Source organism: Acinonyx jubatus, chromosome E1 (assembly GCF_027475565.1).
Source record: "Acinonyx jubatus isolate Ajub_Pintada_27869175 chromosome E1, VMU_Ajub_asm_v1.0, whole genome shotgun sequence".
NCBI lineage: Eukaryota > Metazoa > Chordata > Mammalia > Carnivora > Felidae > Acinonyx > Acinonyx jubatus.
In genome coordinates this window covers 59,442,614-59,465,116 of record NC_069397.1, presented here as the reverse complement: position 1 = coordinate 59,465,116, position 22,503 = coordinate 59,442,614, and the positions used below count along the sequence as shown (strand labels likewise).

The following is a 22,503-nucleotide window of genomic DNA, read 5'->3' as shown; positions in this document are numbered from 1 at the left end:
TTTGGTTCCAGTCGTCGCTCTCTCTGTGTTGTTTCATTGACTACCACTCGATCATTTTTTACGTCATCTGCTTACTTTGGGTTTAATCTCCAATTCTCTGACGTCATTGATGTGTCTTTTTTTAATACAGGCGTTTAGTTGCTATAAATTTCCCCCAAGCACTACGAGAGCGCATGTCTTAAATCCTGATATGTTGGGTTTTCAGTTAGTGCAGAATGCTTTCTAATTCCTCTTCTGATTTCTCCCTTGATCCATGGGTTATTTTGAAGCATAGTATGTAGCTTCCAAATATTGGGGGTTTTCCAGAGAGCTCTTTGTTATTTCTGACTGGATTTCATGGTCTTCTGAGAGCACACTTTGTACGACTAGAATCCTTTTAACGCTAGGCCTGTGTTATGTCAGCATTGGGTCTGTCTTGGTGACTGTCCCGTGTGCACTTGAGGATACTGTGCTCTGCTGCCCGAGGGGCTGCCGAGGACGCCGTCAAGCTGTGGGTTTGCCGATCTCCTTGCGGCTTTGCTCTGTGTGTTTTGAAGCTGTGCTGTTAGCTGCATGAATGAGTGGAGTTGTTAACGCTCTCCTGATGAGCTGACACCTTTATCCTTACGAAATGACGGGCGTATCCCTGGGAACGCTCTGCACGGCAGCCTGCTGTGTCCCATGCGGACCCAGCTCTTGTGCGCCCTTTGGTCTGAAGTTGATGTCGTGCGCTGGCCTTTCTACAACCCGTGTGTGTGTGTGTGTGTGTGTGTGTGTGTGTGTGTGTGTGTGTGTCAAGGGCGTCTGCCTGTGATGGTGTGCTTCCTTTCCCTCACTGCCAGCCTGTGTGGTCCGGTCCTCCAGCGCTTACATTTGCATGTGATAAACCCTACGCTGCGTTGTTATTTTCGTTTGAACAGTCCTATCTTTTCAAGGGATTTAAGTAATTTTAAAACCTTACGTGTGAACTTACGTTGTTATTTCCAGTGCTTCTCAACCCTTTGTGTGGGCCCACACTTCCGTCTGCCTTCTGCCTGCAGGGCGGCCTTTCCGATACATAGCAGTGCAGGTCTGCTGCCGATGGAGTCTACACCTTTTTTATAGACCTGGAGATCTTCTCGTTACTCGCTTTCTGAGGCTTTTTTCCTCCATACTTGAAAGAGGCTTCCCACTGTGCTTTTCCGAGGAGCATGCAGTGATCTTGGTCTTTGTCTGGTTTATGTAATGTGGCGTTTCCCTGGCTGTTTTTGAGATGCTTTCTTTATCTAGTCGTGAGCGATTTGATTCACAGGTCTGGACGCTTGTGCGATGTTCGTTGTGGCCCCGGTGCGTGGGGCTCGCCGAGCTTAGGTTGGTGGGTTTGTTGTCTTTACCCAGCTGCTGCTTCCAGCATCCCCTCTGTCCCCTCCTCCCTCTTTCCTGGGGGCTGCGTGATGCAGGTGTCTGGTGGCTCGAAGCTGTCCCGGAGCTCACTGAAACTCTTGCTGCTTTTCCAGTAGTTCTGCGCCTCGAGTCACACATCTTTTCTTCTACGCTGTCTGATCTCAGACCCTGTAGTTCTCCTTTCTAGAAGTTAGAGTTGAGTCTCGTAAATCCCCCATGCCATGCCTTCGTGTAACTTTTTGACATGGAATATAGTTGGAGTTGATAACGTGTTGTCCATCTCTGCTGATTCTAACACCTGAGCCAGTTTCAGCGGACCGTTCTCAGCGCGGGTGTTTTGTGCCTCTTTGCATACCTGGTCATCTTTGGACGCCAGACGCTGTGACTTCTGCTGGCTTGCACGCTCGGTATTAACTCTGCTGCTCAGATCCTTCCTCCACTTGGTCATAAATGGGATGAAGTCAGGTTCCTTTTGCCTGCTCAGTCTTTGCGTCTCTGCTGACACTCAGGCTGGGAGGGGGTGGCCTGTGCCCTGTCAGGCCTGGGCCTTGTTCGTTCGTTGTCTCCCGTTCAGTGTCTTAGAAACCGTTTTTCCACGTGTCCTGTGTTTTGTTAAGTCTTCTGTTTTTGCAGATATGAGGGTAAATTGGGCCCCTATTACTCCCATTTTGGCTGGATGTAGGGAAACTTTTAAGCTTTTAAAAGAAAATAATAGTATCTGTTTCTGACTCACGGTTTCTTATACCAGAAACATTACTCATTAAGAAAAAGATTGATATATTCATCTTTGTTAAAATTCCTCATCAAAACACTCCAAAAGAAAAAAAAATATGCCTCACATAAAACCGGCAATAGTTTAGTATCCAGAATCTTTAAAGAACGGCTATAAAACAGGCAGAAGATTCCCTGATAGAAAAGTTGGCAAAAGACACTTGTCGACATTTCAGAGAGGAAATGTGTGGCCAGTAACCACATGGAAGAAAGATCCAGATTGAGAATTTAGCGTGACACCGTCTGTATACCCACTCGGTTGATAAAAATTGAGCAATCTGGTGGTCCTCTTCCACAGCAGGGACTCGCCCACTGCTGGTGGGTGTGTGGGGTGGGCTCTCCGGAGAGTCTCCGGAAACAATTTGACATTATCTCGTACGGTCAGATAACTTGTGCTCTGTGTTTGTAGGTACGCGCCTGGGGGATAAACTAGATGTGAACGAGAACTTCGTGTGTTAAGAATTTGCACTCGTGGGCATAAATACGGGTGTATACTGAGTAGCACTGTTTATAATGGAAGCAGACCCAAACAGTCCAAGTGGTGAACTGTGGTCTGTTCTGCAAAGGGAATACTGTACAACATGCGTGCTTTTTGACAAAACTATTTAATAGAACTGTGATTCATTTATATTAGTTTTTGGTGTACACCATAGTGACTCGACAGTCCTGTGGGCCACACAGTGCTCACGACAGGCGTGGTCACATTTGTCACCATACCGTGCTCCGCCAGTATTATTGACTATTCCGTGTGCTGTACTTTTCATTGCTGTGACTTTTTCTTTTTTCTTTTTTTTTTTTTTTTTTACTTACTTATTTTATAACTGGGAAATTGTACCTCTTAATTCCCTTAACCTGTTTGTTCCACCCACCCCCTCTGGCAACCACCACTTTATTCTCTTTATGAGTTTGTTTTTGTTTTTTATTTGCTTGTCTGTTTTGGGTTTTAGGTGATGCATATAAGTGAAATCATATGGCATTTGTCTTTCTCTGTCTTAATTCACTTAGCCTAACACTCTAGGTCCATCCATGTTGTCGCAAACGGCAAGATCTTCTTTTTTTATGGCTGAGTAATCATGCACCCTCGCTTTATTAAAAGCAAGGGAATGACAGAGTTCTGGATGGTCGTTATTCGGGGAGCACGGGAGTGAGAAGTGCATGGGAGTGTGTAATGTGCAGCACGTGAGGTTCTCAAGAATGCTCTTGGTCTGGGTAGGTGATCTGTGCTACAGACATTTGCTTCGTGATGCTTTAAAAAGACAATGTATTGGATTTGTTCTCATGAAACATGGAAAAATTTTAAGTAATTGATTTTAAGAATGAAAGGGGGTTGCCCCGTTTGTATCAGGACTTGCTGTAAAGCTGAACTAAAAAACGTTTAGTGTCAGAAAGTGAGGCAGTGCTCAGAACACAGAGGCACAAGAGCCTCAATTGACGGGTTTGGTAGATGGTCTCAGGACTGACTCAGGCGCCTCTGGGGGCCCTGGGTAGAGCACCACGGACAGCCAAAGTGACCGGGGGGGGGGGTGGGGGGGCTGCAGTGCAGACCAGAGTGTGACATAGGTACCTGTAGGCCCGTAATGTTCCCAAAAAATGATTGAATAAGTAAACTGGGGGAGAAGAGACAAACCTGTGTAGAAGAACCTGAGTAATGTGTGTGGATACTCCCCCCACCCACCCCGAAGAATGTGGAGCATGACCCCCCCCCAACATCTGAAGTGTGGGCCATACGTAGTGATGGCCTCCCAAAGAGAACAGAACTGGGAAGGGAGAATGAGCGCATCTCAGCTAAGCGGTCAAGGTCGTGTCCGCAGTGATGGCGTCACCTTGACAGCACGGACCCCTGACATGAAGAGAAGGGCGCTCTGCCTCTGCGGTCTTCCTCCCCAAGCCCATCACGCAACATCAGACACATCCCAACAGAGGGACGGCCCCAGCACCCCCAGAACTGCCGGGCCACCGGAAACCAGGGACGACGTGAGAGATGGCTGAGTCCAGAGATGCCTGGGGAGACGTGAGGAAGGGGCAGACAGAGGATGACAGGAAAACCGAGGGCACCTGAACGGTGTGGACTGTGGTTGACAGCAGCGAGCCCGTAGTAGTTTGTGATTTGTGACACATGCAGCACGCTGACGGGAGGTGCTGACAGGGAGTTGGGGGGAGGTGGATGGGAACTCCGCTCTTTCTAGACGAGCCCCTCTTGTCCTCTGGCACCTTCTCTTTCTCGCGCCTGCTCACTCCGCCACCCGGGATGCTGGCCTCTCCCCGTGTCACTTCCAGCCACTGCCCGCCAGCCCTTGTCGCATGGCGTGTGTCTCATGTGGTGCGTCTGAGTGTGTGAGCACAGGCGTGTTGGGTTTCTCTTGCAGTGGGCATCCCCACCATCCGGTGGTGCGGGGCGGAGGGGGACTACAATGTCATGGTGATGGAGCTTTTGGGACCGAGCTTGGAAGACCTGTTCAACTTCTGCTCGAGGAAATTCAGCCTCAAAACTGTCCTGCTGCTTGCTGACCAGATGGTAAGAACCCCGCTTTCCAAAGTGCCGGGGAGCCCGGGTGCTCAATGCCTGCTTGGTTTGCCTCGGCAGTGTGATGGCGCATTCGGGTGCGGTTCCCTTTGTTTTACGCCTGTTGGTGGGTAGGGAGAAAGCGGGCACACGGTCACCTTTGCTGCAAGGCACTGACGGTTGGCCGGCTTTGGAGACTGCCCCACACGGCGTCGCCCATTCGCGTGTGGGACTCTGCAGAGAGGCCGACTGGTGCAGACCCTCGTCTGGGAAGGGGGCGGTCCTGTCACCAGCCAGCAGTCCACCCACCACCAGAGCCAGCGAGGAAGACAGCAGGGGTCCCGAAGGTGGTCCAATCGGCGCCCTTCACTGGTTGTTGAGTTACTCTGCTCTGACCAAGGGCACGGGACGTGCAGCTAAGGGCGCAGCCCTCACTCTGCCGAGCCAGGATCCTTTTCCAAGGCTGCTGCTGGGGTTTAATGTCTCATCGTTCCTTCTCTGCTTCCAGATTAGTCGCATCGAATACATTCATTCAAAGAACTTCATCCACCGAGATGTGAAGCCAGATAACTTTCTCATGGGGCTGGGGAAGAAGGGCAACCTGGTCTACATCATTGACTTTGGGCTGGCCAAGAAGTACCGGGATGCCAGGACCCACCAGCACATCCCCTACCGCGAGAACAAAAACCTCACTGGGACGGCGCGGTACGCCTCCATCAACACGCATCTTGGAATCGGTGAGCCCGTGGGTGGTGGGCTCTTCTGTGCCCCCGGTCACTGGCCCAGGCCGCCTTGGGCATGTCCGTCCCTTAGCTCAGGGAAAGGGAAGCCCCTTGGGACACCCTGGGAGTGGCCAGCATGTTTGGCATGGAGGCTGTCATCGAACCTTTGTAGCGAAGGCTGACTGTCCGGACTGTGGAGAACCTTTTGTGAGGTGTGGTGGGGGCGGGTAAGTGGCTGGGCTTTCTGACAGTAAACTTAATATTGGTATCGCCCATCCAGGGGTGCCAGAGCCCCTAAAAGCACATCAGGGGTGACTTGTGGTGAGAAAGAATCCGAGAGTATTTTCTGTAGCTTTAAAAGTGCATTTCCACAGTAAGCATGCGCCTGGGGTCTTGGCTTTGCAGCTGCAGGCGCACGTGTGCTGTTCTTAACCCATTTCCCATCTTTTCCAGAACAATCTCGAAGGGATGATCTGGAGTCACTGGGCTATGTGCTCATGTACTTCAATCTGGGCTCTCTGCCCTGGCAGGGGCTGAAGGCAGCCACCAAGAGGCAGAAGTACGAACGGATCAGCGAGAAGAAGATGTCCACCCCCATCGAAGTGCTGTGTAAAAGCTACCCCTGTGCGTGTCCTCGAGTGCAGGCGCTGGGTGGGCCTGTGGTCTCAGGGTGGGGTTAGGGTGGGGGTGCTGGGAGGCCAACGAGTCCCGCGTGGTGAGGAGGGGAAGAGTCCGTGGGTGACCTGTCCTTGGGCTGGTGGCGGCTTCCTGTCCCTGGTGCTCCTCTGCTTTCTGGGACCAAGGACCCATGGAGTTCTTTGTTCCTATGGAGAAATGCTCTGGGGGGAACCAAGCTGTGCTCTGTGGTGCTGGGTTTTCTTAAACTGTTTCCTGAAGTCTCAGTTCCCTCCCTGTGTGAGCAGTGTTTCGGACGACATGTCTCGCGTGCCCGGTGTGTGGCAGGCAGTGGTGGCGAGTGCAGCCACCAGTGCCCCGTTGGGCGCTGCTAGGTAGCACTGAGTATCTTGTTCTGCAGCTGAGTTCGCCACGTACCTGAATTTCTGCCGCTCCTTGCGTTTTGACGACAAGCCTGACTACTCCTACCTGAGGCAGCTCTTCAGGAATCTCTTCCACCGCCAGGGTTTCTCCTATGACTACGTGTTCGACTGGAACATGCTCAAATTTGTAAGTGCTCTGCCGGCTGGCTAGACAGAGGCCTCCGCCAGACGAGGTGCAGGTTTTAGAAGGCGTGTCTGCCGCCTAGGGGGAGCCGAGTGCACCTGCTAGGGTCTTGGCCCGGTGTGGGGTGCATCTAGCCAAGGCTGGGAGGTTCCAAGAAGCAATATCCCGGTGAGGGGACAGTAAAGAAGGCACTGTGTCAGCGCTGGCCCCCCTGGAGCCAGTGGAATGTGTCTCCTGGCGCAGGTCTGCCTGGAACCAGGGCTCTTACTTGAATGACAGACCATGAGAATGTCATTTTATTATCATTCTCCTCACCAAGAGCGCCATGGCTTTGACTGCCTCTGATGTTGAGGTGTGGCTCCCGAGCGTTTGTCGTGCAGGGGGGTATGTCCGAGGCCAAGGGCTCCTGCCAGGTGACGTGACCACCTGCCCCTCCCTCGGACCCAGCCGTGTGGGTGAGCGAGCTGGGTGGGTGCTCGGGAGGCGCGGTGCCTGGGGTCCAAGTGCGTTGACTTCCTTTGTTCGGGGGTTGTTGAATGGATGCAGGTTTGCACGTGACTGCTGGGGGTGGGGGTGCAGAACTTGAGCTTTGGTGTTTGCCTTCTCTAAAGCAGGCTGCCTGTTACAGGAATCTAATTAATCTTGAGATACTATTGCCAGAAATTTCCAGGGTTTTTTTGGAACTTCTTCCTCTTTTGTTACAAATTTGTTATATTTAGTTACGAGCTTAAAACAGAAATTGGAACCTTTCCAGGGTGACAAGATCTGATGGAGGAGCGGAACCTCCTCTCTAGACAGCATAAGCCAAGAAAGGATTATTTTGCGGCCTCGCGGGTACCCGGGTGTTCGTGCAGGGGTCTGTGCCGTGTGTGGGAGAACCAGGTGTGCCGCAGTGGGCTGGCGCAGGACGTGCCCCCACAGGTTGCCCAGAGTCTGGGCAACGTTCTGGCGGCATCCCCCTCCCAGTGGGGCCGGCCACCCTTCTCTGGGCAGGGCTGGGGTGTGGCTCATCGCAGCTCTGTGGTGCTCATGCTGGAACAGCCACGCGGCTCTGCGCCGCCACTGAGAAGCTGCCACGGGTGGCGTGTTACTCGAGTGGGTGCGGAGGAAGACTTGTGCAGAAACCGATGGTGGCTGGATTTGGCCCGTGGGCTGCTGTTTGCAGACTATTGCCTTACGGCACTGGTAATTAGAACGTGGTGGCGCGGGTGTCTTGTCCCCACTCGCCCGGTTCATCGTGTAACTAGCTGTTTGTGCTGGGAGCGAGTTAAGTGGTGTCCACCACGTGGGTCCTCCTAGGACAGCTCTGGCTACCTGAGTCCTTGTCATGTGGGCACTGGCCTGACATCCGCCCTGGGGCCGGAGATCTGGGCTCCGCTCAGGCCTCCCACCCACCAGACACCGCCACTTTCACGTGCCTCTTGGATCCTCTGGATGCCAGCACGTTGGGCCCACCGCTGTCCTGACTTCGTGTGATTTCCTGTCCCCGTGTGGATGTTCACAGGGAAGAGGCCACCCAGTTGCTATCAGTGAGGGGGGTTCAGGAGTGTTGGGGACCTCCTCTGTGCACTCATAGGGTCAAGGGGCAGGCCGCTGTCCTGGAGGGAGCGGCACCTCATCCCAGCTGGCCGCAGGTCCCAGTGCCCCTGGTGTGTTCTTGAGTCGCAAGGGGCAGCCGGGACCCTTGGGCAGTTTCCACCGAACCCTGTTCAGTCTAGTCTTCCTGCTTTCTTCACAGGGAGCCAGCCGGGCAGCTGATGACGCTGAGCGGGAGCGCCGCGATCGAGAGGAGCGGCTGAGGCACCCTCGGAACCCAGCCGCCCGCGGCCTCCCCTCCACGGCCTCTGGCCGCCTGCGGGGCACCCAGGAGGTGGCTCCTCCCACACCCCTCACCCCTACCTCACACACTGGTGAGTGGGCTGGGGCCTCGTCTCCCCAGCAGGCACCGGGGCTTCTGGTGTGCACGTTGGCCACTCTGGTTGTTGGAGCTGCAGGGCCCCACGCCGGGTGAGGCTGTGTGCGTCCCACTTCTGGTTGACTCTGGTTCCCGAGGATGGGCAGGCCAGGGGACGTGTGTTTCACTGGACTTGGAGGACCCTGCCACTGAGACATGGATGGCTCCCCTAGGAGCCTCTCTCCCCGCCCCTCTTTCCCCTCCATGAGTGGCCCCCTGAGCACAGAGGCCTCGAGCTGCCCCCTTCCGCTGCTTGTGCTCCTGGGAAAGTCCGCCCGGAGCCAGCACACTGGTGTCCCTGGGTGCTCCGCGGCCCCTGCCCACCACTGCCGACCTGGAGATCTGGTGGGGCCCCGCGGGGTACAGCAGCACCCACCTCCCCGCGTGCTAGACGCCGAGGCCGCTGAGGAGAGGCCTCCTCTCGCTGATGGCAGGGCTGCCCTGAGGCTGAGGCCTCACCCGCACCCCGTCTCCTCTTTTCCAGCTAACACCTCTCCTCGGCCTGTGTCTGGCATGGAAAGAGAGCGGAAAGTGAGTATGCGGCTGCACCGCGGCGCCCCCGTCAACGTCTCCTCCTCCGATCTCACGGGCCGACAAGATACCTCCCGCATGTCGACCTCACAGGTATGTACTCCGCACAGGCATGCGCTCCGGGCTCGGCGAGGTCGGGACGCTGCGGCCCATGGGCCTCTCTGTGTCCGAGCTGGTCTTCGGGCGCCAAGAAGAGTGGGGCGAGGGTGTGGAAGGGCTTCGTTCCTTCCTGCTTCCCCTCGGCCGCCCTTTCCTAGTGTTAAGCGGGGAGGGACGCGGCGCCCCTTGCGGCTCTGCAGCCCCTTAGTTCAGAGCCTACCGCGGGCTGTGCAGAGGAAGGGCTCGTCTCCTGGCCACACTGGGACAGGTAGTGGGGCCTTTTCTCTCCTGTGGCCCTCCTCGCAGCCCATCCCCAAGCCAGCCCTGGAGGCTTGGCCGTCTTCCGGTGCAGACTTGAGATGCCACGCCTGCTCACACCACACGTCTGTCATGGGCACACACAGGCTTGGAGGCCCTTTGCTCACGCTTGTTGGGCAGGCGGTCCCCATGGATTGCTGGCGGCCCCTGGAAGGTGGCCTGGACAAGCCTGTCAGCGCGCGGGTGAGGGTTCCCGTCTTCTGAGGTCCCTGCCCACCTGCCTTCTTTCTGACGAGGCAGGTGTCCTCAGAGAAATGGCTCGGTCATGCACACGGGTCCCTTCCACCCACATCCTCCTCTTCCCTCTCTGGCTTTGGTGCTGTGGCTCTTCTGCGTTCACCCACGTGCCCTCCACAGATGAGCTCTTTTCACACACTTGGACCTTCTTGCTCAGGTAGCTGTCAGGTCCCTCTCCTGCTTCCAACAGGGTCCTCCGGGTGCCTGTGCCCCGTGGTATCTGCGGGGGGTTGGGGGGACGGGCACGGGTTTGGGGAGCACCCTGGAAGCCCGGGTCCTGGGTCACGCACCCCTGGCGGTGCCCCTCCGGCTCACTGTGGTACCTCTCTCATTGACGAGTTAGCCTTGGGCCCTGCTGCTGGCACACGCTTGGTGCTGGGCGTATCTTGGTGAATTGCTGGGCCAAGCACGTTGGTTAGGAGAGTACAGGGTCTGTGAGAACTGCCCAGAACCTCAGTTCCACAGCGTCTGCGTGACCTTCTGGCAGAGGAGCAAGGAGGGAGTGCTCCTGATCCCTTTTATTTTAGCCCGGTAAAGTGAACAGTTTCGGTGTGACTACCTCCAGGTTGCTGGTAGTTCTGCCAGAAAGGGATTGTCTTTGTACGTAACTTTTTCCCAGAGAGATTAAGGATCCATGTAGTTCTAATTGTGGGGCTCGAGGAGTCTGGCCAGCGTAATGAGCTTGGGCCCCACACTGCACCTCCCTCCCCGCAGGACTCAGAAAGGGCTATGGGCTTCTTCCCCCAAGCCCTGGAATCCATGAATCAGCAGCAGGAGATAGATTGTAGGCAGCGTCTGCCCACGCGTGGCCGAGAGCCCAGGCATACAGTCTGCTCCAGGGCCCCAGATACCCCAGGCAGGGACAGTCGGGAGTCTGTGGACCCCAGGGGCTCCATCTGGACTCAGGATCTACGTTCTCGACCTCAGCCAGAAAAGGTGAAGGAAGGGGCAGAGCTAATTCTCTTTGAGGGAAAAGAACGTACATGGAGGGTTTGGGACGACAGAGGGCCCGAGGCTGCTGGGACCAAGCCCAGCTTCTCCCGCACAGTGTGGCCAGCCTCAGCCCACATGCCCTGGGGCCTTGCTGTGAAGTCTCACTGAGCAGAGGCGAGTTTGCAACTGGGAGTCCTGTGTTCCGCGTCCTTGTTCTTTGTGCTTTCCGTGTGAAGAAGTGTGGGACTGGACCAGAAGGACGAGGCTCCAAAGGTGTGATGGGGAGGTGTCTCCCCTCTGATAGAAGCACTGGTCTCCCTGGGGGTCTTCTTAGGGTCTTTGTGTTGAGGACATGGCCCTGGGATGTGTCCCTGACGCACCCCCGACCCAGAGATGGCCCCTCCTTTGGGTTTTCTGGGTCACCCACCTGCGCTCTTGGGAGACTGCACCAGGCTTCTGCCCTCCACGGGGGGTGACGGGCACCCTGTGGGACAGCAAGAGTCTCTTTCTGAGATTCTTGGCGGGGGTTGCCCCCCAGTGTCGGCCCCGGTGGTTTGGAAGTTCCAGCTTGTGTGATTCTGTGGGTTCCGTTCACTCTTCCCCAAAGGAAGCGGGGTGCAGGTAGAGCCAGGGATGCTTCTGTGAAGTGAGGGCGGCCCCCATGGGGCTGAGGCCGGGCGTGTTCTGTCCACCTCCCCCGCGGCTGCTTTTCGTCTGGGTTCTCTGTGAGCTTTGAAGAGATGTCGTGTCTTGTGCAGATGTGCGATGTCGGAGGCAGTAGTTCTTCCCAGAAGGCGCTCGAGCCGCCGGCCGGCCTGTGGGGGACCCTGCTGACTCTCCAGCTGGGCGCAGGGAGGGGCCGTTGACATCTGTGTCCCTCGTCCCCACCCCTTAACCGTGGTGCGCTCAGACTTTGCAGGAGGGTGACCGTTCCTTGCCCCTACTTCCTTCTGGAGGGGGCTTGTGCTAGAGCACGGTCCCCACGCTCCCGACCCAGGGCACGAGTCCAGCTTCTCAGCCAGAGCAGTGAGGACCCCAGAGGGCATCTGGTCGATAAACCTGTTTGTGAGTGTCTGTCTTTGAGAAGAAAAGGCCTCGCGGGTCCGGTGCTGTGAATAGAACGTGACACGGCCTCTGAGGTTAACCCCTTTCCAGTAAGACCCGTGGCCCCCTTGTCTTCCCTGTGGCCGGTCCGCGTGTCAGGAGGGGTGATCAAGCACAGGCAAGGCCTGGGAGCGGGGCCCACCGCGGGCCCCCATCCGGAAGTGTCAGGTTCACGCTCTGCCCGATGAGGCGAGAGGAGCGGCTGCGGCTGCTCTCGTCGTTCCTGGGGTCCCCTCTGGGGCAGCCTGGCCGGGTCGCGGACCCAGTTGAAGCGAGGTGCGGAAGGCCTCAGTCCTGCTTGCCGGCGGAACCCTTACCAACGGCTGTCTTTTCCCCCCACCTCAGAATAGCATTCCTTTCGAACACCACGGCAAGTAGCTGCACGTCTCCCGCTGGAAGGCAGCACCGGTGAGTGTGCTCATGTCGGGGCCCGGCAGGCGGCAGGCGCCAGGCGGTGGCGGGCGCGGACCACCCCTGCGTCCGCCCCGGGGGTGCGCAGGCGGGACCGGGCTTGCATGCCGGGTGCTGCAGGGAGAGCGTGCGCCCTCCGCCCGGTGCTTTTCCGTGAGTAGATTCCGGAGCGGCCGCGCTCAGCCGCCTAGTCTGGGGCGCGCGGGGCGGCCCTGGGACCCTGCCCGCCGTTGCGCTGGCCGTCGGCCCCGTCCGGAGCCCGGGGCTGTGCACTCCTGCGCGGCCCCGGTGGCCCCAGGGCACTCGAGCCGCCCCGGCCCGGGGTCCGTAGTGTGGGGCGCGGGGTGTGTCGTCCTCAGCTGAGCGGCCGTGCTTGGTGGGGGCTCTTGCGCTCTTGCTGCGGGAGTCTCCCGGTGGTCTCTGCCGCCCTGGCTTTGTCACTCTCTTCTTTCGCATTTATTTCTGTCCTCGTTTGTTTTTCTTTCCGACCTCGGTCTCTGCTCAGCATCCCGTCCGTGCTGCCGTCTGTATTAACCCGTCAGCCACAGCCACCTGCTCCCCTGCCTGCCGTTGGCGCATGGCTGGGCACCCGAGCCTGGCCCACTCCCGTCGGTGACGCCGTGGCTCCTCGTGGCCAGGGCTCGCCGCCGGCACCGCTGCGGCACCTGCCACGGTTCCGGCGTGGCCGCGTTCCCCAGGGCGCCCTGACGGGAGCTGCTTCTCACGTCTGCCCCCCCCCCCCCCCACGGGGAGTCCCGGTGCCCACACGGCGCCTCGTCCCTGCTTCCTGAACGCCAGGTTACTTTCCAGGAAGGGGGTGCTGGGAGCAAGTACCTCTTCCGGCTTGGACTCTGTCTGGTCTGATTGTTCTCGAGCTTCTAGCTCCGTGGCCACCCGGCCTCCTTGCTTGCATGCTTCTTCCTCCTTCCCCGTCTTCCTGTCACTCGTTCCGCTGAGCACGTGTCCTGGCCGCAGAGGGACCTTCCGGCGTGGCTGGGCGTCTGGCGCGGGCGTCCAGAGTAGGGTCGGGCAGCGTCCGTGTTCCCCCCTCGCCATCACTGCTGTGTCGTGCCCAAGTCTGGCCGGCCCCGTGCCTCTGGCCTCATGCTGACCTTCTCCTGTGCTTTGGCTCCGACAGATTCCCGGTCGGGTGGCTTCCAGTGGTCTTCAGTCTGTGGTGCACCGATGAGAACTCCTTTCCGCTGTGAAGGGCAGACAATGCATGGCTGGTCTACTCTGTTACAATGGCTTTACTAGTGACGCGCCCCCCGGTCTAGAACCGAAACGTTAACACCGGGAGCTCTCCAGGCCGCCCGCCCAGCGACGCCCGTGGGGGAAACAAAACACAAACTAACCCGGACAGACCGCAAAGCTCTGCCGTCGCAGGGGCTGCACCGAGGGCCTCCCACGCGGCCCGCTCGTCTCGGGCTGGGAAGAAAAGCAGAGTGTGAGAGACAGTTGCAGAGAGAACCAGACTCCCGCTCAAGAGCCTTTCAGTCCCCCTGCGGTGGCGGCGCCCTGCTCCCTGACGAGCCCACTGTAACCACCGATCTTCTACTTGGTTAAGACAGTTTTGTATCATTTTGCTAAAAATTACTGGCTTAAATCTGTGTAAAGAAACCTGTCTTTTTATTGTTCCTTTCTCGTCTGTTTCTGCGGTCCTGAGACAGATGTTGCCTCTAAAGAGCCCCCGGAGCAGAGGCTGGCGTGGAGCTTCCGCGTAGGCAGAGCGCGTCAGGGAGCAGAACGCGGGCGCCATCCTCTGCTTTGTGGTCCGTGTGTCGTGGGGTCCGCTGTGGAGAGGGGTTTTCTCGTCAGAAGTGCCGTCCCGTGTAGACGTGTGTGTAAGTGCCCCGTGCGTGTCCGTGTGTGTGCCGTGTGCTGTGCGTCTTGTGGCCTCGTTACGCTGGTGCTGGCTGTCACTGTCCCTTCCCCACCTGAAGCGGAAGGCCCGTGCGACGAGGTCCTCGGAGCGGTTAGGGAGCCAGGCTGCGCCTCACCCCCCTGGACGCGGCCAGAAGGAAGCCGAGCACTGAAGATCTCAGAGGCCAAGGCTTTGTGTGGCGCGTTGCTGGTGCCTCAGGAGAGGATTTCGAGCGAGAGACGTCGGACCCTCCGTTGGGGTCACGTGTGGTCGTTGTGGTGGTGGTGTTGCCTCCGTGTCTTTGAATTTGGGAAACGTTCTGAACGGACTGTAACTGTGATCGGTGTAGATTGGCCCTCGACGTGTGTTAACATCTGTGTGCTCAGAACCAAGGGCGTGGCGGTGTGCCCGGCACCGGGTTTGCCCACAGAGGCCTCGGCCCAAGGGAATCCACCCTCAAGTGCCAAGAAGCCGGTGACTCGACCTGTGTCCAGGAGGGTGTGGTGTCACGCACTTCCTTCCGGGACTTTCGTTGGGACCTAGCAAACCCCACGGGGGTCAAGAAGCAGGGCGGGGCCGAGTCTCGCCAGAAGGAACCTCTCGGGGCCCCTGGGCTCCTGGTGGTTTGCCAGGACGCTCCCTCATCTTGTCGCAGGCAGAGGCGCCAGGTGGCAGCCCGGAGCCCCCGTCGCGGGAAACAAGGTGCAATATGGGTGTTTGTGGGAACTGCCGCCTCTCCTCCTGCCGCCGCCTGCACAGTGCTCTGTGTGGAAACCAGGGCGCTGGCAGCAAGTGGACCGGAGAAGTGTCCGTCTCTGTTTTCCCTTCCTGCCCCCTCAGCCACTAGCGCCGGAGTGCGGCCATTTGCTTCTTTGTGAATCCTGAACTGGCTGTTCTGTTTGGGGGCGCGGGGCCTGGGCCAAGCGGGGCGGTGGGAGTGCGGTGCGAGCTCGGGCGGGTCAGGGTGGGCTGGGGACCCTCTCCAGAGGTACGCCTGCCCCTGGCGGGGCGTGAGCAGCACAGCCCCCCCGGGTGCTGCCTGACGCCGGTAGGGACAGCCTTCCCACGCTCTGCATCTGGGCTTCCACCTGAAATTGCCGGACGATCCGAAAGGCGGGCCCAGCTCCCCGGGCCCGTGGCTGTGCGGCTGTCCGTCCGTCCGTCCGTGCACACTTGCTGCCCTCCCGGTGTTTAATTCCCCGTCACGACCGCAGGACGCGTAGTCGCAACGTCTGTATCAACCTGTGTATCGGTGGCCGGTCTCTGACTTGGCACGTTTGTGTGATCACTGCATCTATGTACTACCACCGTGTAAATAATAAATCCATGATGACTTCTACCTTCCCCCCTCCCCCGCCCTCCACATGGTCTTTATTTCATCCGTTTGAGAGGGGCGCTGTGTGTCTGACCTGCCCGCGGCCCGTCGGTGGTGTTGGTATAAGCTGGTCGGGAGCAGGTGGCCGGGCGGGCTGCCACTTCAGCGGTTCCAGAGCCGACGCCTGCGCGGGCCGTGCGCACACACATGCCGGTGCGCTCGGGGGCCCCTTCTCCCCCCGGCCTGACCACCTTCACGGAGCAGGTGCCTGAGCCCCGTGGCCCCACAGGCAGCGCCGAAAGGAAGCACTGTCACCTGCCCTGAGCATTGTGGGGAGGCAGCCGGCCTGTCATGGTCGTACGGCCGCCGAGGGGGACATGGTTCCTGGGAGGCAGCTCCAAGGTGGGCCCCTCCATTTGTTGAACTCACAGCCCTGATCTCCCTTTCCCACGTGCACTGTTGAAGCCCTCCAGCCCCCGTGAGCCCCACACCCCACCAAACAAGAAGGCGTGGGGTTGGCCTACGTGCGCCTGAGGAGCCAGCTGCTCCCCACGAGTGTGCGGTAACCCAGCACAGCCCTCCCCTTTCTGCCAACTCTGGCTGAGCCCAGTGGGCCGCCGGGTTCCGGAAGAGGGCTGGGCTCTTCCTTGGCCCTCCCCACTTCCCAGCCACCAACGTTGGGAAAGTAAAATTCAGGCCCCTTGTTGCTCCCCTCAGCCCAGGTGGCAGGGAGACCAGCCCCGAGCTGCCCTCCTCTGTTCTGCTGGGAGGGGGCCGCGGGCAGACAGGGGCCGTCACGCTGCCCTCTGCCCAGAGCCTGCCTGCCCTGTTCCTTGGCCTCTCAGCAGTGGAAGACGCCTGATGGTCCCCATCTTCCTGACCCAGGGACCAGCCGCTGGGCTGGGGCACAAGGCTCCGTACTCAGGAGTGTGTGCAGAGCCTCCGCTGAAAGCCGTTTGGAGCCCCTCCTGGAAACCCCACACCCTGTCCTTCGTCCCTTTGTCCTCCTCCTGTGTCCAGAGCCTGGGTGCTGCCTCCCATGTACCCGTGTGTTGGGTTACAAGGGTCCACCACATTGTGCGTCCTTGAGGCCATGGATTGGGTGCTGGGAAGGACTAGGCAATCCGTCAGGGCCGCTGCAAGTGCCGCCTCCCCCCATCGGGCACCCCCAGTTCAGGGCCCACACGCATGCACCAGGGGCTTCTCCGCATAGGCTCTTCCCAGCGTTTGTATGTGGCAGGTCCACCCAGGTCCGGCCAGGCTAGGGGCAGCAGTCTGGGGTGATTTGGGGTGACGTGTGCGTACCTTCCAGGGAGGGGCCAAGAAGGCCCACCGAGGGGGGGCTTGGCACGGGCGCCTGCCTCACTTCATATGGGGCAGTCTCCACGGGGTGCTGGAGGGTGAGGGATGGCCCCAGGAGCACTGACTGCTCTCCCTGACTCGTGTGAGGGAGGAGTGCTCAGCCCTGGGTGGCCACAGCTTCCTGCGGACATCCAGGTTTCCTGTCTCCCATGTTGGGCCCGGCCGGAAACACCTGGAATCAGAAAACTAGGCAGATAAGACTTCCTTGCTCACTCTCTCCCTCTGGCCTTGAACCTCAGCCTCCGGTCTGGGTTGGAAACGTTGAGACTGTGCCCAGCAGGGGGCCTTGAGTCCACCTCACGTGTCCACCAAGGTGCCGGCTAAGAGGACAGGTGGACCCGCGTTCCCTAGGCCAAGGGGAGGGTAGAGGAACCCTTGCTCACCCTGGAGTGCACGTGCTTACCCATGGACCCCAGCCCCCCCGGCCAGCTGTGTGCATCCTGCCTCGATTGGGGCGATCATCTCAGAATCGCTTAATGTTAAGTATCCCCAGGGCAGGACTCGCGGGTTCGCTGGGCCCTATGCTGGGCCAGCCTTAGGACACGGGCATGGAGACGGGTGAGAACGCACACTTCAGTTGCTCCTGGCCAGCGCTGGGGAAGCAGTTTAGGGTGAGGGTTGGGGAGACTGCAGCGCGAGGTCCAGGAAGCCCACAACAGCTCTTCATGGCCAGCAGCAGCCAGACGGAGCTCCTGCGGCCGAGAAGGGGGAGGGTACAAACAGCCCAGTGGGCCCTGCCTGGCTCACCTGAACACGGGCCAAGGGCAGTAGATGCGGGCCTCCGCCTTGACCCCTGCGGCAGCTGGCATCGCCACAGCCCCCGCCCCCCACAGAGGGCCTGGGCAGACCAGGATGGGCATCAGAGCCCCGGGGCTGTGGGCAGGTGCTGCAGGGGGGTGCCTGGCTTCACACAGCTCGAGGGGCACATGGAAGAGGGAGAGCAGCAGCCCCCCAGGGGGGACATCTCTGGCCAGGACAAGGTGTGAGCTTTCACTTGCTTTTCATTGCAGAGGAGCAGGGACGTGGCGTCTCTCCGGCTGCACGCGGCCCGCCAGGGTGCCCGCTGCCGTCCCCAGCGCCCGCGACGCACCACCTACTGAGGCGGCCCCAGCGGCCTCTGACCGGGCTCCCAGCCACGCAGGCCACCACTGGCCACGAGGGCAGGTGGGTGTGAGGTACCCGGGGCGAGGCCGAGCAGGGCTGGACCAGGAGGACAGGAGCAGATGCCCACTCTGGGTGCTGGCCACATAGGGCCACGATCAGCCAACCGAGGGGTGAATAAATGGAAGGCAGGAAGATCATTTTCTTTAAACACACACATAGTGAACACGAATCACACGTATGTCTCAGCTGAAGTGCCCACGCCTCAAAGGGGCTCCTGGGTGTGGCCAGACCCCTTCCAGCCACGGGGCCCCTGGGTGGATGCTCTGAGCCATCTGGGCTCCAGCGACACAGGGTCCAGAGCCAGCAGCACTTAGAAAGCCGACCCAGCTGACAAGGGCCAGAGCCACTTTGTAAAAATGACCAGGTTGCCTGTTGAAAAAGTGAGTTCGGAGCCAACGGTCAGACCCCTGCCCCTCGTAGAATGAGACCCTGGCTCTTTGAAGACATTCCTTCCAAGGTGGCTCCTCCCATACGCAGGTTTATTTCAGACCTTCAGAAGCGGAGGAAGGGAGGTTTGTCCCCCAATACTCGGCGAGGGGCGGGCTAGAGCGCCGTGGTGGAGGTGGGGCGGGACGGGGTGCAGCCAGCCACATGGGGTGGGGGGGGGGGGGTCTCTCCCGAGACGGTGCCGCTCCGCCCCTGACCCCGGTCATGTTGTCTCTGAAGCATGGGTTTCTAGGTCCCTGAGCACAGCGGTGGGCACCAGGCTGCTCTGGGGTCAGCAGGCTGTGTCCCGGTGCAGACGGCTTGTAACCTCGAGGCTTGGCTCTACCACAGACCTGCTTTGGAATGACACGGTCCCCACCTCACCAGCCCCCCGAGACACACGGACGGCCCCACCCAAGCCAGTCCTGTTTGTGAAATAAACACGAGCCTTGAAGTCTCTGTCCGGTTCCCTCACCCCTGCTGGCCTCCTCCGCTCAGACGCTCGTTTCTGGGGTGTGAACCACCTCCCCGTTTTTCTCAGGCTCTGCTTTCAGGAAGTGTTCCACCTCCCGAGAGTCCACCCTCACGTCCACGGGGGGCTTGTGGCGCTCCCCCTCCTCCACAGCTGCCTCGGGCCTCTTCTTAATGCAGAAGAAGTTGCCCAGCACCAGCACGAGGGAGGAGGCCAGCACCTCGGCCCCTGCCAGGAGAAACACGTACTGGTAGACGTGCGTCGCGTCCAGAAGCTTGCCTACAAAGGGGAGACAGCGTCAGCCTGGGCTGAAGGTCACCCCCACGGTCACCAGCTACCTGTGCACCGTTGTGCTGTTGGGGACAGCCCAGGGGCACCCTGTCCCGGCTTCTCCCTCACCACAGGCAGCACAGACCAAGAGGCTTGGAGGAGGGTTTGGAGCCGTGCAGGTTCAGGGTGGGAGCCTCGTCTGGGGTGCCCGGAGGTATCTGGTCACACTGCCTGTCACCTGTCACCGTGGAGGCCTCTTGACCGTGGCCTTCACGGGAACTGCCTAGGCCCCAGAAGGACCCCAGGACCCCCGAGGCACAGCCCTGGAATTCACGGGGTCCCCTGTGGGTGCAGGCCTACAGAGTCAGCTGGAGAGACCCTAGCCCACACCGTTTAAGTTTACGCCCCGGTATTTTCTCAGCCTTTGCAAAGGGTGAAAGCCCAAAGTGACCAAAGCTGACCCCCCACCTGGGCTCTGAGCTGGCCTGCATGCAGGGACAGCACCACCCTCAGGATTCAGGCACGTGCCCGCCTTTGGTCTAGGCCCGTGGCCCCCTCCGTGGTGGACCAAGCAGGTCCTCAGGAGGGGGGCATGGCTGGCATTCACTCCTGCTGGAATACGGGTGGCCTGGCCACATTGGTAGGTGTCCCTGCAGCCAAGAGCCCTCCCATGGTGGGTCCCCCTCCCCAGGAAGGCTGTGACCCACCACTCACCGCCCGACGGGGGCCCAATGAGCACGGCAATGGCTTCTAGCAGCAGCACGAGGCCAATGGCACTGGAGAACTTCTGGGTGCCCACAATTGCCATGAGCACCTCGAACTGCAGGGCCCCCACCATGCCGTAGGAGATGCCGAAGAAGATGCAGAAGACCACCAGGCCACCGTAGTCGCTGGCCGTGGACCCCGTGAGGTCCGTGAAGCCGTTGAAGAACATAGAGAAGCTGAAGAGGTAGACGGAGTACGGTCGCACCTTCTTAAGCCCCGTGATGAAGCCCGCGGCGGGCCGGGCGAAGATATCGATGAAGCCCAGGACGGTGAGCAGGAAGGCAGCCTGGGTGTCGGGCACACCCAGGTCCTTGGCGTAGCTCACCACGAACACGGGGGGCACAAAGAGCCCCAGCACCATGATGGAGGCGGCCACGGCGTAGATGACAAAGCCACGGTCCCGGAAGACGCTCAGGTCCAGCAGCCGCCTGGCTGGCCGCTGGGGCCCGGGCCCTGAACCCGGCCGGGATGCCTCCAGGGGCCTCATGAGCGCGGCGCACACGCAGCAGTTGAGCAGGAGGCCCCCCAGGATGAGGAAGCCGCCCCGCCAGCCATAGTGGTCCTGCAGCAGCTGCCCCAGTGGGGACAGGGCGCACAGGAACACGGGGCTGCCCGCGGCTGCCAGCCCATTGGCCATGGGGCGCCTCTTGTTGAAATAGCGGTTGAGCATGATGAGGGAGGGCTGGAAGTTGAGTGCCAAGCCCAAGCCTGTGGGAGGGGCAGGCAGGGAAAGGTGTCAGCTCAGTCCTCCTGGCCCCTTGTCCCTGTCCCCCGTGTGCCCAGACACAGGCTCCAGCCTGAACAGTTGTACGTGGGGTCTGTGGGTGTCCACGCGAGGGGACCCGGTGTGCATTCAAAGCCCCTGTCACCAACTAACATGCTGGGAGAGACAGACGGGGAACGAGGGACAGACTGGCGCCAGGGGTGGGAGGCAACCCACTGCCGCCCCCTCCCAAGAGGCCCCTCGCTTTGGATGCGCCGCCCGGCCCGTTATCTGGCCACTGAGGAGTGAGCGTGCCGTGGCCTGCCCCGCTCCCCGCTGGGCCCCACTCACCGGTGATGACCCCGGTAGTGAGGTAGAGCTGGATGATGCTTCCGCAGAAGGACGCAGCCACCATGCCCAGGGATGCCAGGAGGCCACCCGCGAGCATGACGGGCCGGCAGCCAAAGCGGTTCACACACACGCTGCAGAGTGGGCCTGGGGGTGGAGGGCAGAGAGCTGGGCCCGGACTCTCCCTCCCTGGTGCCCCCTGCCCCAGCTCAGCAGACAGGCCAGGTGCCCAGGATGTGAGTCGTGCCCAGACACCTTCCCAAGCCAAGCACGGTTTGCAGCAGAATGCCCCCGGGTCGGTCTCTTTTCTGTTTGCTCTGTTTAGGCGTCGAGACCCAACTGTCCGTAAAGGACCGTTCCAGAGCCTCGTCCTCTGGGACCACGTACAGTGCAGGTACAGCCTGTCGTCGGACAGGTCTTACAAAGACTTGGCCTGTGCTGGGTTTGGCCCCATGGAGAGCCACGGATTTGGGGCAGAAAGGGGCCCCCCTGGGCCCTGCCCATCTCCCACCCCCAGGCCTTCTTGCTTGTGTGCAGCTCTTAACCAGAACTGAACACGGTGAACTCCAGAGGTCGACCACCGGGCGTGACAGCCCCTCACCTGTCCCGTACAGCATGGCCAGCAGGATGGAGGAGATCCAGGCCGTGTCACTGTAGCCGATCCCAAACTCACGCATGAGCTCCTTGAAGAAGACGCTGACCGCCTTGGGGAAGGCGTAGGAGAAGCCCGTGATGACGAAGCAGCCGAAGAGGACGGCCCAGCCCCAGCCCCCATCAGGGGCCTTGATGCCGGTGGGACCCTCGTCAACCACGGCGCCGCCCATGGCCAGGAGGACAGGTTGTGCGTCCCTGAGGAAGGAAGGCAGGCTGCCTGGGTTGTCTGGCTGGGTCAGCCCCTGTGCTACCTGAGAGCCCCGCCTCCAGCCCTCACCTGGGGCCTCACCTGCACTTGGCCCCAGGCTGGAGGGTCTGGGCTGAGCGGCAGCTGCTGCCATGCTCCCTCCCCCCCCCCCACCCCCCCACCCCCCCTCAGGCCTGGCCCGTTCCCACCCAGCTGGCTCTAAAGGGCAGTGGCTTTTTTGGGCTCAGCAAGGTCTCAGGTTTCCTCCTGAGGAGGACAGACCCCAGCGGGAAAGTCAGCCCAGTGTGTCCTCTCGCCTGACCCTGTTGGGGGAGCAGCCCGCACTTCCCACCCCCCGCTGCAGGTGGGTCCTGTGAGAGGGGACCTGGGGTGGTGTCCCTTGAGACCTAATAATCTAGGTGTGGCCAGCCGTGCACCCCCACCCCCGACCCGGGGAATGGGGCTCCCAAGTGAGAGCCTGACCAAGAGGGGCTGAGGCTCACAGGCTTTGCTGTGCAGGCAGGACTGGGGGTCACCAGCAGAGGCCATCGGGCAGTACCACTGAGGAAGCAAGAGGTCACCTAATCCCTAATCCGTGTCCTCAGGCCCGCGGATGCCCCGCTCCCCTCGCTCACTGTGCTGGTGCCAACTCCCCAGACCCAGCAGTTATCCAAGGCTGTTCCAGGAGAGGCTGGGGGCCTCTGCTGATCAAGGAAGAGGAGACCCCAGGGCAGCCAGCAGGGCTGAAGGGAGGGATGGGTGGGCAGGGGTGCGGCTTCCATGCAGCCTACTGGGGCAAACCCTCAGACCTCTCTCCAGCCCAGAGCTTAGCCCCATTGAGGGACA

General features: G+C 59.9%; 2 protein-coding genes across 6 annotated transcripts in view; one reads left to right on the top strand and one right to left on the bottom strand.

The window, feature by feature from the left end:
• The window catches only part of CSNK1D (casein kinase 1 delta), a 33,034-nt gene extending 14,322 nt beyond the window's left edge, over positions 1-18,712 (top strand). For 2 of the 5 annotated variants that reach the window (XM_027052370.2, XM_027052372.2), the window contains exons 3-9: positions 4,500-4,648; positions 5,145-5,373; positions 5,812-5,982; positions 6,395-6,543; positions 8,279-8,450; positions 8,979-9,118; positions 10,394-12,055. In XM_027052370.2, the coding sequence (XP_026908171.2) occupies positions 4,500-4,648; positions 5,145-5,373; positions 5,812-5,982; positions 6,395-6,543; positions 8,279-8,450; positions 8,979-9,118; positions 10,394-10,780 (1,397 nt within the window). In that variant the 3' untranslated portion in view covers positions 10,781-12,055. The other 3 variants (XM_027052375.2, XM_027052377.2, XM_027052376.2) reach the window with 3 other exon arrangements.
• On the bottom strand, positions 18,295-21,640 carry SLC16A3 (solute carrier family 16 member 3). Its single transcript, XM_027052383.2, has 4 exons — positions 21,418-21,640; positions 20,820-20,963; positions 19,715-20,473; positions 18,295-19,009 (listed from the first exon to the last, which is right to left on the bottom strand). Exons 1-4 carry the CDS (start codon positions 21,638-21,640, stop codon positions 18,753-18,755), a joined length of 1,383 nt encoding a protein of 460 aa, XP_026908184.1. The 3' UTR covers positions 18,295-18,752.
• Positions 21,641-22,503: the final 863 nt, after the last annotated feature.

Excerpts from the sequence above, each read along its gene's own strand:
- SLC16A3 (XM_027052383.2), bottom strand. The coding sequence starts at position 21,640 with ATGGGCGGCGCCGTGGTTGACGAGGGTCCCACCGGCATCAAGGCCCCT. Across the intron at positions 20,964-21,417 it reads GGCCATGCTGTACGGGACAG|GCCCACTCTGCAGCGTGTGT; the intron begins GTGAGGGGCTGT and ends CTCCACCCCCAG. Across the intron at positions 19,010-19,714 it reads CATTGGGCCCCCGTCGGGCG|GCAAGCTTCTGGACGCGACG; the intron begins GTGAGTGGTGGG and ends TCCCCTTTGTAG.